The sequence below is a fragment of the Vipera ursinii genome, assembly GCF_947247035.1.
Source record: "Vipera ursinii genome assembly, chromosome: 11".
Lineage (NCBI taxonomy): Eukaryota > Metazoa > Chordata > Lepidosauria > Squamata > Viperidae > Vipera > Vipera ursinii.
This window is the reverse complement of record NC_139524.1, coordinates 4,352,808-4,370,155: the sequence shown is the minus strand read 5'-3', so window position 1 is coordinate 4,370,155 and position 17,348 is coordinate 4,352,808. Positions and strand designations below refer to the sequence as shown.

At 42.6% G+C, this 17,348-nt stretch overlaps 1 protein-coding gene across 1 annotated transcript in view; it reads right to left on the bottom strand.

The window, feature by feature from the left end:
- MEGF11 (multiple EGF like domains 11) overlaps positions 1-17,348 on the bottom strand; it is a gene marked incomplete at its 3' end in the record, with an annotated part of 406,009 nt that overhangs the window by 340,691 nt on the left and 47,970 nt on the right. The window contains 1 exon segment of the mRNA XM_083371343.1: positions 11,300-11,392. Within this exon segment, the coding sequence (XP_083227469.1) occupies positions 11,300-11,392 (93 nt within the window).

Below are 17,348 nucleotides of genomic sequence, written 5' to 3'. Positions count from 1 at the left end.
GTAACCAAGGAGAAATTTCCTAAAAATGAGAACAATTAATCAGTGGAACGACTTGCCTCCAGAAGCTGTAGGTGCTCCATCCCTGGAGTTTTTCCAAGAATAGATTAAACAACCATTTAACTGGGATGGTGTAAGCCTCCTTCCTTCAACTGGGGGTTGGACTAAAAGACCTCCAAAGTCCCTTTCAGCCCTCTGACTCTATGTCTTCGACATACATCATGGATTTCCTTGCCTATTTACGATGAACGACACCCCAGTTCTGCCTGCCCTCCTCCCCACTTGTCCATAGTTCTTGCAATTTCACGTTGTTCAGGTATGTTCCATCTTGAAAAAAATAAGAATTAGGGTTCTATCCTGTACAAACATTTCAACCACTTTAAGCTTCCTTTTAAAAGCATGATCTCATCCTGCCTCTTTCTCAAGCCTCTCTTGCTTTGCTTATGCTTTGCATTTTGGTTTTGCTCACCAGTTCAACTCCTTTTCTCAAAAAACAACAACAACATGCTTTTAAAAAATACAAATGAATATCTGAATGCACACATTTCTTAGCCTACAGACATTTTAATGCATTCTTACGAACATTTTTCCTTATTTAAATCACTCGAGTAAATTATTTTCGCTTGGGGGCATTTTTAATGCATCCTTTTTTTTCTCTTTGCAAGTATCACACAAAATCTGAGGAGGGGAGTTCATGGTCACAGAACTAGGGAGCTGTGCAACCTGAAGACCCCTGAGCATCAGGACGACCACGTTGGGTTGGGATAAATCTAGGGCTGCCCCCTATTCTGTTCCTGTGGGTGGCCTTCCAGATTCCTTTGTAAAGGAAATGGTCCCCTCTTTTTGCACATTCAAGCAGCATCTAATATTTAACATCCAGTCTGGTTGCTGAAAACCTCAACTTGCCCATCATCATTCTGGTCAACTCTCTCCGACGGCTCTACGACAATTCGCCACAGGCAACTCACCACGGCCAACTCTTCGCGGGACAACTGGCTGCGGGACAAGAGTTACCCTAATATTAAAGAAATGGTGGAATAGAATAATTAAAGAAGGGATGCAAAAGGAGTGACAAAATGAAATGCGAATGACAAAAATTAAAAGACTTTATTTCTTTTAAATCCTTAAATTGAATTGTTAAAATTGTCCTGCGGTGAGTTGGCCGTGGAGAGTTGGCTGTGGCAAGGGCGCTGCAGCAACTTGGCTGTGGTGAGTTGTCCCATTCCGCTCTGCAATGGCCTCCGAATTTGTGGCGTCACTATTCCTCTGTGATCAACTTCATCCACTCGATTGCTAATATTATGAAAGGAGGAGCAAATGTGTCTTCCTGTCCCATCCCTCTAGGACAGGGGTAGGCAACCTTGGCTCTTTTATGACTTGTGGACTTCAACTCCCAGAATTCCTGAGCCAGCATGGCTCAGCTTGGAAACCTCTCCCTTTCCCCTCAACATGGCTGGCTCAGGAATTCTGGGAGTTGAAGTCCACGAGTCATAAAAGAGCCAAGGTTGCCTACCCCTGTTCTAGGTTAGCAACTTCAAGAGGTGTGGACTTCAACTCCCAGAATTCTCCAGACAGCAAGCTGGTGCAAAACACTCAGTTATGGACTGTTAGCTATTATAGCATTAAAGCATTATTTCTCAATCTTGGCAGTTTGAAAATGTGTGGATTTCAATTCCCATGCTGGCTGGGCAATTCTGGGTGTTGAGGTCCAAGACAAGGTTGAGAAACATTGATCTAAGAAGACATATTTGAGGGGCTGCCACAAAGAGAGAGGGGGATCAACCTGTTCTCCAAAGCACTCGAGGACAGGACAAGAAGTAATGTATGGAAACATATCAAGGAGAGATCCAACCTAGAACTAAGGAGAAATTTCCTGACAGAACTATTAACCAGTGGAACGGCTTGTCTCCAGAAGTTGTGGATGCTCCAACACTGGTTTTGAAGAACAAATTGGACAACTATTTGTCTGGAATGGTATAGGGTCTCCTGCTTTAGCAAGAGGTTAGACTAGAAGAGGGCTTTTCAACCAGTGGTACTGGTACCACCTGTGGTACATTGGCACCTGGCAGGTGGTACACGACCATCCTAGAAAAGTAGTAGTGGGGGAGGGGAATGGCAGCACCGCACAAGCCTGAACGAGAGACGGCTGGAGCTGCAAGGCTGTCAGTGGAAGTGCCAGGATCAGCGCCAGGCTCCAGCTGAAGCTCAGCACTGATCCTGGCATTTCTGCTGAGCCCAGAAGAAGCGCCAATCAGCTGGAATATTGCAGCATCTCCAGGGTCTTTGATTTACATTCAGATGCTTGGCAACTGATTCATATTTATGACGGTCACAGTGTCCCAGGGTCATGTGAAGTGACCAAAACCTGCTGCAACCACCCAGCAGAGGGGGGGGAATAAAAACCAAACGTTCCCACCCCACCCGCTACCAATCCTCAACAGAAATGCTCACAACAATGAAAACCTCGGACAGGAGAAAGAGCGCCGCCAGGTGGGAAGGCAGGTGTCTTGCTCGGCTGTGGCTTGGGGGGCACTTTTTTCAGTGCCATTGTAACTTCAAACAGTCACTAAGCGAACTGTTGTAAGTCAAGGACTACTTGTACTTCATCACTTTTTTCCTTTTTTTTTTTTGGTCCTCAAGTTTTTGACACCTTGCTAGGCGATTGGTGGTACTTGGATGTTGCCAAATCCTAAAAGTGGTACAATGGGTGAAAAGGTTGACTAGACTAGAAGACCTCCAAGATCCCTTCCAACCCTGTTATTTTATGTATGATCTAAGAGAAGACATAGGCATTTTATTCATTATCTTCACACAGTTATTTCTCAATCACAGCATCTTTAAGATCTATGGATTTCAACTCAGTAGTCATACAGTATCTTCTAAAGTATTGCTTCTCATCCTTGGCAGCTTGAAGAAAACCCTAGTGCAGGGGTCGGCAACCTTGGCTCTTTTATGACTCGTGGACTTCAACTCCCAGAATTCCTGAGCCAGCATAGCTGGCTCAGGAATTCTGGGAGTTGAAGTCCACGAGTCATAAAAGAGCCGAGGTTGCCGACCCCTGCCCTAGTGAGACCACACCTGGAACACTGCAGCCAATTTTGGACACCATACTATAAAAAGATGTTGAGACTTTGGAAAAAGTTCAGAGAAGAACAATTAAAAGACCTGGAGACTAAAATATATGCAGAATGGCTGCAGGACTTGGGTTTGGCTAGTCTAAAGAAAAGAAGAAATAGGGGTGACATGATAGCAATATTCCAGTATTTGAGGGGCTGCCACAAAGAAGAGGAGGGGGTCAAATTATTCTCCAAAGCACCAGAGGGAAGGACAAGAAACAATGGATGGAAACTGACCAAAGAGAGAAGCAACCTGGAATTAAGGAGAAACTTCCTAACAGTGAGGACAATTAACCAGTGGAACAGAAGTTGCCTTCAGAAATTGTGGGTGCTTCATCACTGGAGGTTTTTAAGAAGAGACTGGACAGCCACTTATCTGAGATGGTATAGGTTCTCCTTGTTGAGCAGGGGGCTGGACTAGAAGACCTCCAAGGTCTATTCTATTCTATTCTATTCTATTCTATTCTGTTCTGTTCTGTTCTGTTCTGTTCTGTTCTGTTCTGTTCTGTTCTGTTCTGTTTGTCTATTATTATGGTATAGGTTCTCCTGCTCAAGCGGGGGGCTGGACTAGAAGACCTCCAAGGTCTATTCTATTCTATTCTATTCTATTCTATTCTATTCTGTTCTGTTCTGTTCTGTTCTGTTCTGTTCTGTTCTGTTTGTCTATTATTATGGTATAGGTTCTCCTGCTCAAGCGGGGGGCTGGACTAGAAGACCTCCAAGGTCTATTCTATTCTATTCTATTCTATTCTATTCTATTCTATTCTATTCTATTCTATTCTATTCTATTCTATTCTATTCTATTCTATTCTATTCTATTCTATTCTATTCTTTTTTCTATTCTATTCTATTCTATTCTATTCTATTCTATTCTATTCTATTCTATTCTATTCTATTCTATTCTTTTTCCTATTCTATTCTATTCTATTTCAACTTGTCTTCTGTGATGATATTAGTGGTTCACAACAATAAAAAAATAGAAGCAAAGTTCTATGAAGAATAAAAAGTTTCAAAATCCAGTTTTTTAATTGTGGGGAAATCAGTTTTCACTCCTGGGTCCGTATTTCTTCCCAGCTGTGTGACATCTTGGTTGAAATGTAGCAGCCAGATCACTTCACTCACTCACACATACACACACACACACACACACACACATATATTCATGAACCACGGGTTTATATAACGATTTTGCTGTAAGCTGGCAATTCTATTTCAACCTTTTTTCCTAATTAGAGCGGATACTGAGGCCTTTTTAACATCTATTGCATAACTAGGCATTTAAGGGCACACATTTCTAAGGACTAGTTAGTGAAGATGGAATTTCTCCTCTGAGAAGTCTCAAATGAATTCATCTGAATGGACTAGGAGAAAAGTAACTTTTAGACATGTCTCTTTTCCACTGGAGCCCTTAGCTCAAAACATGCCAAAAGGCATCTGAGAATACATATTTTACACTAAAACACCTTTAATAATTCACAGAAAGAAAATACCTTGACAAATGAAGGTCATAAATTAGGGTAGCAATTTGAGGCTGAGAAATAAAAGACAGGCCATCAAAATATTACTCACTAAGAAGAGATGACTCCAGGGGTGTCCATTAAGTTGGGTTAAGATGGCATCAGCAAAATTGAGGCCCCATTTGTTTTTCGTTATGTGACCCTCATAAAAACCAGGCAGAGCTCGGATCACATCGTTGAAGCTGCCATCTTGACTTTTTTGACCTGAACTGCTGGAGGGATGTTTCAGAGCCAGGTTTATGAGGGAAAAGGGCAGCTAGGCCTTCGGTTTTGCATTTTGGGAAAAAGGGGTCCAAATAACTCCCAGAGCCCGCCCATGAAGATGGCGCCCAACCCCTTATTCAAAGGAACTTTGTGTGGGTCTGACTGTCTTGATAGCGCTCTGAGGTTTGGGGTTTGACAACTGTGGTACAGGCAGTCCTCAACTTCAACTTATAACCACAGTTGGGACTAGAATTTCTGTTGCTAAGCTAGGGGATCGTTAAAGAGAGTCGTGCCCAATTTCACAATCTTTTTGCCCTGGTTCTTAAGAGAGGGTTGTTAAGAGAGCCCAGCTTCGTCCATGTTGCTGGTCGGACATAAGCTAGGAAGGTTGCAGACAATGATCACATGACCCCAGGATGCTGCAACTGTCATAAAAACAGGTACAACACGACTTACAACACAATGGAGCCCCAATGTTTGTTGTTAAGTGAATGTGCCCCATTTTATGACCTTTCTTGCCACAGTTTTTAAGTGAATCATTGCAGTTGGTAAGTTAGTGACAAGGTTGTTGAGTGAATCTGGCTTCTCCATTGACTTTGCTTGTCAGAAGATCACAAAAGGTGATCACATCAGCCCCGGGACACTCCGACCATCATAAATAGATGCTAAGCATCCGAATTTTGGTCACGTGACCATGGGGATGCTGCAATGGCCGTAAGTTTGAAAAATGGTCACAAGTCAATTTTTCCAGTGCCGTTATAACTTTGAAGGGTCACTGAATGAACTATTGTAACTCGAGGACTATCTGTACATGCTGGTTGCCAGCCACCCAATTTTTGACCTGATGACTGTGGAGATGCTGCAATGGTCCTGAGTGGGAGAACTGATGAAAAGCCAGTACTTTCAGTGCAGTTGTAACCAAACTTACAATTTTGCTAAACTAATGACTGTGAGTGGATTGAAAGTAATACTGCCTGTATTAAGATGTTCAAATTTTCCCCCAAGTTGCAATGAGGCAAAGCTGTCTTTTAAAAAGAAGCATCAAAATCATTACATGCTTATTTTAGTTATGAATAGATTGCTGATGTGTGTTATGTATATTTTGTTAAAATATTCAGAAATATGAATTTTCATGTCTTTTAAGTCACTGATTAATATTTAAAAAAAAACGACAGGATAGGCTGCATCCAGAACTGATGAGATCTACAAACAGAGCAATCTGCGCTGTGTATGTTCAGATGTAAACTAGATATATTATACTGTTGATTGTATTATTACCATTATAAAGTAAAAGAGGAACAAATTCCTTCTCTAACGTAATTAACATTTAGAAATGTAGCTAAGGGAAATGAACCGGATAAGAGATAAATGGTGTGGTTGAGCCAAAAGGGAAGAACGAACACTTGGATGAGCATCTTTGAACCAACATCTTATAGAGAAGGTGGGGGCTGAGTAGAGACCATCAAAGCAACAAGGTCTCCATTGAACCTCACATCAGGACAGGAAGCAACGGATGAAAACTAAACTAGGAGAGAAGCAACTAAGGAGAAATTTCCTGACAGTGAGAACAACTGAACAGTGGAACGGCTTCCCTCCAGAAGTTGTGAGTGCTCCACCACTGGAGGTTTTCAAGAAGAGATTAGACAATCTCCAATTCCAACTCTGTTATTCTATCATTCTGTGGTTCAAGCCTTGGAAAGAAATAACAACTAGTCAAGGAGAGAAGCAACCTAGAATTAAGCAGAAATTTCCTGACAGAACAATTAACCAGTGGAACGGCTTGCCTTCAGAAGTTGGGGGTGCTCCATCACTGGAGGCTTTCAAGAGATTGGACAGCCATTTGTCCAGAATGGCAGATGGTCTCCGGCTTGAGCAGGGAGACTTTCAAGGTCCCTTCCAACTCTGCTGCTCTGTTAAGGTTTGCCCCATAAGTTACACAAGGAAGCAAGGAAAAAAGGTTCTCCACAGCCAGGTCCTGCCCAAAGGGTCATCAGCTACACCAGGCCAATATATGCTCTATGTCCAAGCAAGGAGAAATGATTCTTCCTGATGTCTTCACCACTAAAGGTTTTCAAGAAAATGCTGGGTAGCCATTTGTCTAGAATGCTCTAGGTATTTCTGCCCTGAATAGAGGGGTGGACTAGAAGACCTCCTTCCATCCCACAGATTCTCTGATACCATGGCCTTTCCCCCCACCCCTAAATAGCAGTGCTACTACCACTGCTGGGCAGAGAGACCCTCTGATTGCCAATTTAGCCCACCCAAACATTCTGGTACAGCTAGTACCAGAGCTCCAAGACCAATAAATGCAGGAATTCTGTTTAATAAGAAAGAGTATGCTGAGGTTTCAAGACTAATGAGAGGTCTCATTTGTAAAGGCTTTCAGGGAACAGTTAATTTACTAGTTGGCTAATGTTCTTCTCCTGAACATCCTTAGAAAAAAGAAACCAAACCTTTCATAAATGATATATATTGGATTGTTGCCCAGTAAAGAAATATCAGTTATGAGTAATGTTTCTACCTCCATCATTGTCAGTGTTTTTAATATTCCTGATTACTTATAAAAGCTATGATATTCAAGGTATTTAAGGAAATTCCTCTTGCTTTAATTTTTTTTAAAAAGGATCCCACAAATATCCTTTTTCTAAATCATTTGATGCAGTTCACCGTAGCTGTGCACAAGTAGCAGACATGACTTGCATTTCTAAGTCTATTCAGATTTTATTTATATATTGATTGATTGATTGGATTTATATATTTATTTTCTATATTATTATATTACTTATGTCCTTCTGTACATTTCAGCAGCTTGAGGCAACTTACAACTTAGTCTTCCCGGCCATCCCTCTTGGAACTGAATTTGAGTGCCTAAACCAGGGGCAGGCAACCTTGGCTCTTTTATTCCGTGCTGGCTCGGGAATTATGGGAGTTGAAGTCCACGAGTCATAAAAGAGCCAAGGTTGCCTACCCCTGGCTTAAACCCCCCAGTGAATCTGTCTGACTAGAACTGGGGTCTCCCTGCTCCTATTCCATCACCTTACAAACTACTCTCGATTGGCTCTTGGGCTGAGAGGGAGGGACTGGTGCAAAGTCAGCCAATGAGCTTCTGTGAGTGAGGAGGGACTAGAATTTGGATCTCCCTCTTTCTGATCCAGGAACTAGCCATAATAGCTAGTTGAGAGGGAGTAGTTCCCACGAGGGAATCTCTATGGTAGAGGAGATTTTAAGACTCTCTCCTTCTGTAGCTTTATCCTTCACTGGCACTCTGGTTCTTTTTTTTTCTGAGCCATGTGCAGAAGCTCTCAGGGAGACGATGAAATTGCCAAAGTTGTCTTTAACTATCAGAAGATCCTTAGTCCTTCTCATGGCTCCTTTCTATATCCTTCCCCAGGACCATAGTGCCATCATTAACCACCTGGCTTCTTATAAGCATTCCTCTGGACCCCATATCTACAGCCCAATGGGCCATTCTGAGAAACCATCAGAAGAAAGCTTACCCAGATAGACTAGACTAGACTAGACTAGACTAGAATAGAATAGAATAGAATAGAATAGAATAGAATAGAATAGAATAGAATAGAATAGAATAGAATAGAATAGAATAGAACTTTATTGTTACTTTAAATGTACACTAATCAGCATGTATTAAAAGGTAATTTCGTTGCATTCAGGTCTCAAAGGGTAGCCACCTCCAATATACATTAAAAGATGACCAATCCGGTTGCATTAAGGCAGAGAAGATGACAGTTTCCCTTTGAATTCCTTCTTGGGCTGGTTCATTACCAAAAGATACTTCTGTGTTTCACCTAAGAGAAGAGCTGGTCTTGAGTTTGGGGCCATCTTCACAATCCCCACCTTTGCACCATGCCTCACAAGGAAAAAAGCTAAAGAGTTGCATCAGAGATTCATTTCCTCTTTACTATACTGACTCTAGGTTTTTTTTTCCTGCCAGCCTAAAATCTTAAAATCTTATACATGAGGCAAGGATCCATTGTCGTCATAGTCAAAAAATTAAAAATAAAGGATCCCCAAAAGAAGAAATGGTGATGAAAAGAAGAAGAAGACTTCTGGGCAATATTTCATTGTCATGTTTACAGAGAACTTTTTAAAAGCTCTGTAATAATAGCGACTCAGAAGATTCCCAGCTTTCTTTTGAGCATGCCTCTTTGGGTGGGTGTTTGTTTTTTTTCCTTAAGATCGGAAAATGTAATCACCTCAACGGCATTGTCTGCCTTGGTTTTTGTTATGCAGGCAGGCAGGGAGGGAGAATTGGGGTACTGCCCTGTAGCAAACCATGTGCCTTTCCCACCAAAGGTCACAGATTTGAGCCACACCAGGAAAGGCAGCAGTTTAGTTTTGGATTCAACTATGTCAGGGGTAGGCAACCTCAGCTCTTTTATGACTCATGGACTTCAACTCCCAGAATTCCTGAGTCAGCTATGCTTGTCCAAGGACATCTCCATGCTCATGTGGCTGGCATGACTAGACGCCAAAGGCGCACACAACGCTGTTACACCTAGCACTTCGAAACCACGTAAAAATGGAAGTAGAAAAATAGGGACCACTATGGTGGGAAGGTAACAGCATTCCGTGCGCCTTTGGCGTGTAGTTATGCTGGCCACATGACCACGGAGATGTCCTTGGACAAGTGCTGGCTCTTCGGCTTATGAGTCCATTGTCAAGCATCCAAATGTAAATCATGAGACCACGGGGATGCTGCAATGGTCGTAAGTGTGAACAATGGTCCTAAGTCACTTTTTTCAGTGCCGTTGTAACTTTGAACAGTCACTACATGAACTGTTGTAAGTCGAGGACTACCTGTACATTATTCCTTATGGAAAAAATTTGTTTGGTATGCATTATTTTTGGTACTCATCATGCCTACCAGAACCAATTAATGATGAGTACCGTAGTACCACTGTATTCCATATTCTGTAAGAAATGTGTCCTTTTTCTTTCTTCATTATGGCTATTTTGGATTCTCCCAGAAAGAGCCTCCACTTGCGATTCTCTTTTCTGCCTCCTCTGCCGTCTCTATCTTAAGCCCATCTGCACAATCACACTGGACGTGGAGAGATGTGTCACGTTGAACTGCAGCCATGACTTCAACCAACCTCCCCAGCTGAACCTGAACCAAGGACACCAGAAAAGGTCAGAGCAGCATCTGGGGAGAATGTTCCAGAAGTATTATTCTATTATCCTCATCCTTGTTGGAGGTGCTTGTCAAAATTTCTGATCAATAGTGCAAATAGGAGGTAGTGAATTAATGACTCTTTTTTTTCTTCCTTTGGAACCAGGCTGTTCTAGCAGAGTTAACAAGCTTTGTTTCATTATAACAGTGACAGATACACTGTCGCGGTTTGCATAACACACCACTGTTTTATTTTGGGTGCTGCACTAGACTTCTGCTTTAGCAAAATAATGATGATGATGATGATGATGATGATGATGATGATGATAATAATAATAATAATAGTAATAATAATAATAATAATAATAATAATAATAATAATAATAATAATAATAAAAATAAAAATAAAAATAAAGTCACAGAGCCAGCAAATGTACAACTCACTTGCAAATTAAGAAGGTGTTACATGAATTAGGGCTTTTGCAAAAAGAAGGGTTTGAATGCAGTGGAGAACCCTGATTATTTCCATAGGAAACAGCCAAATGGCTGTCCGTGAATCAGAGAATTTTACAAATACACACACAGATACACATACACATACACACAGACACAAACCTTCCCCCCACCCGGAAAAATAAGGCGATATAGATATAGCACAAGAAGTGAAACTTCAAAATAGCTCCTGCACAGTTCAGAGACCTTAAATAGGTCAGTGCTTCACTGAGGCTGTCACAGAATTGGACTCAACCCAGGCAAAAGGTGTTTTAGAAGCTTGTGAGGGAGTTACTGGAAAAAGGGATAATTCAGGCTGACAGGGAGAGGAGAAGAATAAGTGTCTCTGTGTGGTTCGCCCAGGATCTTGGCACAGATAGGAGCTAATGAGCACCTGTAACCCCTTTGTCCAGCCACGTTGCATTTAGCAATCACAACAAGCACCACTGTTCTGTTTGCAGAAAGAATTCCACCTCCCACCTAGAAAGCAGAATGGATCCCCGAGCGCAGAGCGTGCCAGGCGCTTTCTCTGCAGCGGCTCAGCCGCGAGCGAAGTGGCTTGGACACCGAACAATGAATGACTAATAGCAGAGGGATGACATTTTTTAAAAAACGACTTTGCAGAAAAGTATCTAAGAATAAAAGCGTAAGAGAACCACGGCTTTCTTGGAACGATCCTTATCTCAAAATAGAAACCCGGCATTTTATGGAAGGGATTTATCACGGAGAGCGTCCACTTTGAAAACAGCTCTTCCCTTGTTTCAAACGTAAGCCACACTGTTGCAGAAGGCAGGTTATTTCTTAATTATGGGATGCCGAGGCAACTTTGCTCTTCGACTTACCACTGGAGCAGTCTGGCCCTCCCCATCCTGGTTCGCAGTGGCAAGTGTCAGGAGACACACACCGTCCGTGGACACATTCTTCAGTGCAGAGAGCTAGGAACAGAAAGAGATATGTGTTACCTCAGTGTCACAGGCCAGAAAGGCTAGCATAAGATGTGTATGCTATTATTAAAATTTCCAGCAACCTTGTTTCCTATTTTTTTTAAAAAAATAAATAAATCCAGAATATAAATTTACATTTTAGCTGGAAGGCTTAAAATTAAGGAAGCCCCCACCGGCACTTGCACAATATCTGCTCAACAACTTTAACATCCATTCCCAATGGAAAGTCAAATGGATCACTGAAGGTGCAGACCTAGGAAGACATATAAATGACCCCACACAAAAAAAAGGTGTCAGGGATTGAACTACCATGTCAGCAACAGACAATTCTGAATAGGATTTGCAGCTCACATGGTGCCTGCCAGGACTCTCCGTATAAATGGGGCATGGTCTCCTCCCCTTGGTGCGACTGTGAGGTCCCACATCAAACTGTAGGTCACATAGTGACCAGCTGAAAGCTGAGGGCAGATGCCAGTCCGGTATCTGATTTTTTAAAATATAAACCACTGTTTCTCAACCGTGGCATTTGGAAGATTTGTGGGCTTCAACAGCATAGCTGGCTGGGGAATTCTGGGAGCTGAAGTCCACACATCTTCAAATTGTGAGGTTGAGAAATACCGATACAGACAATGCTGTGCTTCAGTGATTAGATGGCCTAGATCAGGGCTCCTCAACCTTGGCAACTTTAAGACTTGTGGACTTCAACTCCCACAATTCCTCAGCCAGCCACAAGTCTGAAAGTTGCCAAAGTTGGAGACCCCTGGCCTAGAAGTTGGTGTTTGAACATAGATCTTTTTTAACATTTCTATTTTATTGTGCTTCATTGATCCAGGTGAAATGTGAAAGATATATTGCAAGTGCACGTATGATGGGCCATGTGCAAAATAAATTTCCAGAAAAAATATATTAAAAAACATGCAAACATGGCTTGATCTGACATGTAGAATATTCTGAGCAAGACCCTTGGGACCCTTGAAATTAAAATTTTGTTCAGACTTGCATGCCAGTCCTTGGAGGGCCACCTCCAGCACACCCCTCAAAGGCTAAGTGTGGCTGCCAGCCTGGAAAAAGGCGGTGGGCTGGCAAAGTCTTACACTTAGGCAGGAAAAGCCAAAGGAACAAATACAGATCAGGCAAGACTTGGCTTGGAGGCAATAACTGTGAGAGGGACCTTGAAGTCCTCGTGGACGATCACTTAACTATGAGCCAGCCATGCGCAGCAGCTGCCCAAAATGCTAATACAATCCTGAGTTGTATAAAAGCGGCATAGAATCAAGATCAAGCGAGGTATTAATTCTGCTTTATAAAACCCTAGTAAAATCACACCTGGAATATTGCAGCCAATTTTGGTCACCATATCACATAAAAAAAAAGATGTTGAGAGTCTGGAAAAAAATTCAGAGAAGAGCAACTAAGAGGATCAAAGGCCTGGAGACCAAAACGTATGAAGAATTTGGCCAGTCTAAAGAAAAGAAGAAATAGGGGAGACATGATAGCAGTATTCCAGCATTTGAGGGGCTGCCACAGAGAAGAGGGGGCCAGGTTGTTCACCAGAGCACCAGAGGGAAGGATGAGAAAAACAATGGTTGGAAGCTGATCAAAGAGACAAGCAACTTGGAATTAAGGAGAAACTTCCTGACAGTGAGGACAATCAACTGGTTCTGCCAAAGTGGCTGAATCCCACTACTGTACAAGGGACCGGATGCATCAAATTGCCAGCCCATGGACCGGATGCATCATGGCAAAACTGCACCCACCCCATTGCCGGCAATGGAAAAAAAGTCATGATATGTCACGACACGTCACATGATGTTGTGAATTTGACACCCCTGACCTATACTATACTCGTGCGTCTGGTTTTTCTTGCCTAAATGAAGAACCTTACTTTTTTCACCATTTTCTTTATCTATTCATCCATCATCTAATCCTTGCCTAGAAGTTCTTTTAATTGGTTTCATCTATCGGAATCATGACATATTGTCTCTCCTTCTATTCTATTCTATTCTATTCTATTCTATTCTATTCTATTCTATTCTATTCTATTCTGTTCTGTTCTGTTCTGTTCTGTTCTGTTCTGTTCGTCTATTATCTTTTCTATTAATCTATCTCTTAATTTACAACCATTTAGTGACTGTTTGAAGTTACAACAGCACTGAAAAAAGTCACTTATTTTTCACACGACCGTTGCAGCATCCCCGTGGTCACGTGATCAGAATCCAGATGCTAGGCAACTGGTTCTTATTGATGACAGTTGCACCATCCTGGGATCATGTGATCCCCTTTTGTGACCTTTTGACAAGCAAAGTCAATGGTGAAGCCAGATTCACTTAACAACCGTGTTACTAATTTAGCAACTGCAGTGATTCACTTAACAAGTGTGACAAGAAAGGTCATCAAATGGGACAAAATTCACTTAATGTCTATCTTGTTTAGCAATGGAAATTTTAGATTTAATTATGGCCATAAGTCATGGGCTAGCCCCCATCTCTGAACACCACTCTGGCTGGTTGACACCAGGAGTGGAAAAAACACAAAACAGAAACTAGAAACCCACCACCTCAATTATCCTCTCTGGATGCCCGAGCCACCACCCACAGGCCCCCATCACACACCCTCGGACATGAATCAAAGCCAGGTTTTGATGGCCTTCCAAAAGGGTGGAAGGGATGGGGGGGGAGAGAGTCTGCTGGATCACTGGTGTCTGTGTACAGTATGCGTGTTTGTGCGTGTCTGTTTGTGTGTGTTCTACAGGGTAAGGGCAGCTATGGAGAAGGTCTACATCCAAGATCCACTAGATGGCAAAATTTCAGGGAAAGGGGTCTGGAGCATGCCCACCCTATTCAATTTAGTGGGGGGACAGACAAATTTATTTTGTTTGTTTATACTTTTTTAATGTTTATTCTACCCACCTCCCCCTACAGGGACTCCAGATACCCTCAGGGACAGGTGGTCCCACAAATAACCTGGTCCTCTATCATGGAGGGCATTAAGAACAATAACTAGGTAAAGGTAAAGGTTTCCCCGCATATGCGTGCTAGTCGTTTCCAACTCTAGGGGCCGGTGCTCATCTCCGTTTCAAAGCCAAAGAGCCAGCGCTTGTCCGAGGACGTCTCCATGGTCATGTGGCCAGCATGAGTAGATGCCAAAGGTGCACGGAACACTTTTACCTTCCCACCGTAGTGGTCCCTATTTTTCTACTTGCATTTTTACGTGCTTTCGAACTGCTAGGTTGGCAGAAGCTGGGACGAGTAACAGGTGCTCACTCTGTTACGCGGCACTCGGGATTCGACCTGCCAAACTGCCGACCATCTGATCGACAAGCTCAGCGTCCTAACCCACTGAGCCACCGCGTCCCTAAGAGCAATAACTAGCTCCTTGAATTGATTCCTGGAAGGAAATTGCGAGCTTGTACAGGTGTAACATGGCTGAACTTAAGGTTGCCTGATTATAGTTTAGCACAGTGTTTCTCAACCTTGGCAACTTTAAGAGGGATGGACTTCAACTCCCAGGCTGTGGAATTCTGGAAGTCAAAGTCCAACCCTCTTAACGTTGCCAAAGTTGAGAAACACTTGGTATAGCGTGTTGCTGATATAAGCCCAGTGGCGAAATCAAAGAGAAAACTGTGCAGAACCAGAAAGATGGTTGTTCATTTGAAAAAATTATATGCCACCCACTCGTCCTCGGGCTCTGGGCAGCCTACAAATATTCATATACAATAAAAATCATTAAAAACCCAGCTTTAAAAAATCTATGCTGCTTTGATTGATGACTGCCTCCCAGCCAAGCTAAGTCAAGCACAACTCACGAAATTAGCAAGTTGCAAGAACGGCTTCAGAAAAACAGCACCAGAAAGGAGGAAAATTTTGTTCTGATTGGGACAGAGGAAGTAAATCCTTGGCCTTTTCCTGCAATCTCCCTCTAGGTTCATGGTCCCAGAGCTTCCAATTCAAATTTTAGGAGGGGTGGTCTTTGACATCATGACGATTATGGAGGAAGCATTAAAGGTTATGCACTTAAGACGGATGCAGTTCTAGGCTGCATCAACAGAGGAATGAAATCAAGATCACGTGACGTATCAGTAATCGTTTTACAAAACCTTGGTAAGACCACACTTGGAATACTGCATCCAATTTTGGTCGCCACAATAGAAAGAAGACGTTGAGACTCTGAAAAGACTGCAGAAAAGAGCAGCAAACGTGATTAGGGGACTGGAGGCTAAAACATATGAAGAACGGTTGTGGGAACTCAGAATGTCTAGTCTAACCAAAAGAAGGTCTAGGGGTAACATGGTAGCATCTTTCATTATTTGAGGGGCTGTCACTAAAAAGGTTGGCCTACTCCAAAGAAACTGAGGGCAAGGCAAGAAGCAATGGATAGAAACTTATCAAAGAGAGACCCAAGCTAGGATTAAGGAGAAATTTCCTGACAGTAAGAATCAAAAAAGGGACACGGTGGCTCAGTGGGTTAGGAGGCTGAGCTTGTCGATCAGAAGGTCGGCAGTTTGGCGGGTCGAATCCCGAGTGCCGCGTAGCAAAGTGAGCGCCTGTTACTTGTCCCAGCTTCTGCCAACCTAGCAGTTCGAAAGCATGTAAAAATGCAAGTAGAAAAATAGGGACCACTACGGTGGGAAGGTAACAGTGTTCCGTGCACCTTTGGCGTCTAGTCATGCCGGCCACATGACCACGGAGACGTCCTCAGACAAGCGCTGGCTCTTCGGCTTTGAAACAGAGATGAGCACCGGCCCCTAGAGTCGGAAATGACTAGCACGCATGTGCGGGGGAACCTTTACCTTTAAAAATCATTAAATCAGAGAAGTTGTGGGTGGTCCATCACTAGAGACCTTCAAGAAAAGATTGGACAGCCATTTGTCCAGGATGATCTCCTGCCTGATCAGGGACTTGGACTAGAAGACCTCCAAGGTCCCTTCCCAAACTTTTATTCTATATTCTACATTCATCTATCAGGAGCCCAATCTGAATGAACAGCTATTTTGGTTTGAAAAAGTTACTCTTTTCATGTCTGCTTTGATGACCAGACAAGAAAGAAAACTGTAGTGGTAAACTGGAGAGCAGACAATTGTTGAGGGCCAAATTTGCAAAGACTGACAAAATATTCATTTCTTTGGTGTTCCCTTCCCCCTTTCCTAATGGAAGACGGAGGAAATGCAAATTCAAATAAGTGAGAAAACACAGTTATCCCGTGTGTATATTTAATGGCTAGAATATGCCAGATGACAGCAGCTTGAATTCTGCTGTCAAATCCCCTGTTGTCTGTAACTCTTTTAAGTATTTAATTACTGCTTTTTTCCCCCTGGGCATTTGAGAAAGTTCTCTGGCCTCTGTAATCCTAAAGATCTCTTGCGGGCACTCGAGGGTTATGAGAATAAAAGGAACATATCCCTGTTAATGCACACGCAGACACGAAGCAGGAAGAAGATAAATCAGAACTTAAATTTCCAAGAAGTTATACCTCTGTGCGGTTGACCTTGGTTGGATTAATTGCACTGTTCAATTGACCTCTATTTCCCTATCAGTAAAACAGTTATTTCCCCCATTTTTCTGGAAGGGAATGAGCTACAGAACAAGAGACAACTCAAAGGACATATTCCTTATTCAACCGATTAAACGAAGCCATCGGAGGCTTGATAGATCAGCTCTAGCTTGTCCGTAAAATTGTCAATATCAGCAATTCCATTCCAGGTCAATTTTTCTGTTAACACACATTTCTAGGTCCATCCACGAAGGAAGGGAGAGTGCCTGTCCTGCTGTAAGCTTTCCTTTAATTAATTTTTCATTCTATTAGCATTCCACCTAATAGGATACACGGCTCCCCAAGGCCCTTCTCCTAATGTGCTTTCGCAAACGATCTCACCAGTTAATGGAACCATAAAAATTACTCGCATCGAAACGGCTCAACCAAAAACGAAGGCCCGTCTTTCTTTACTCTC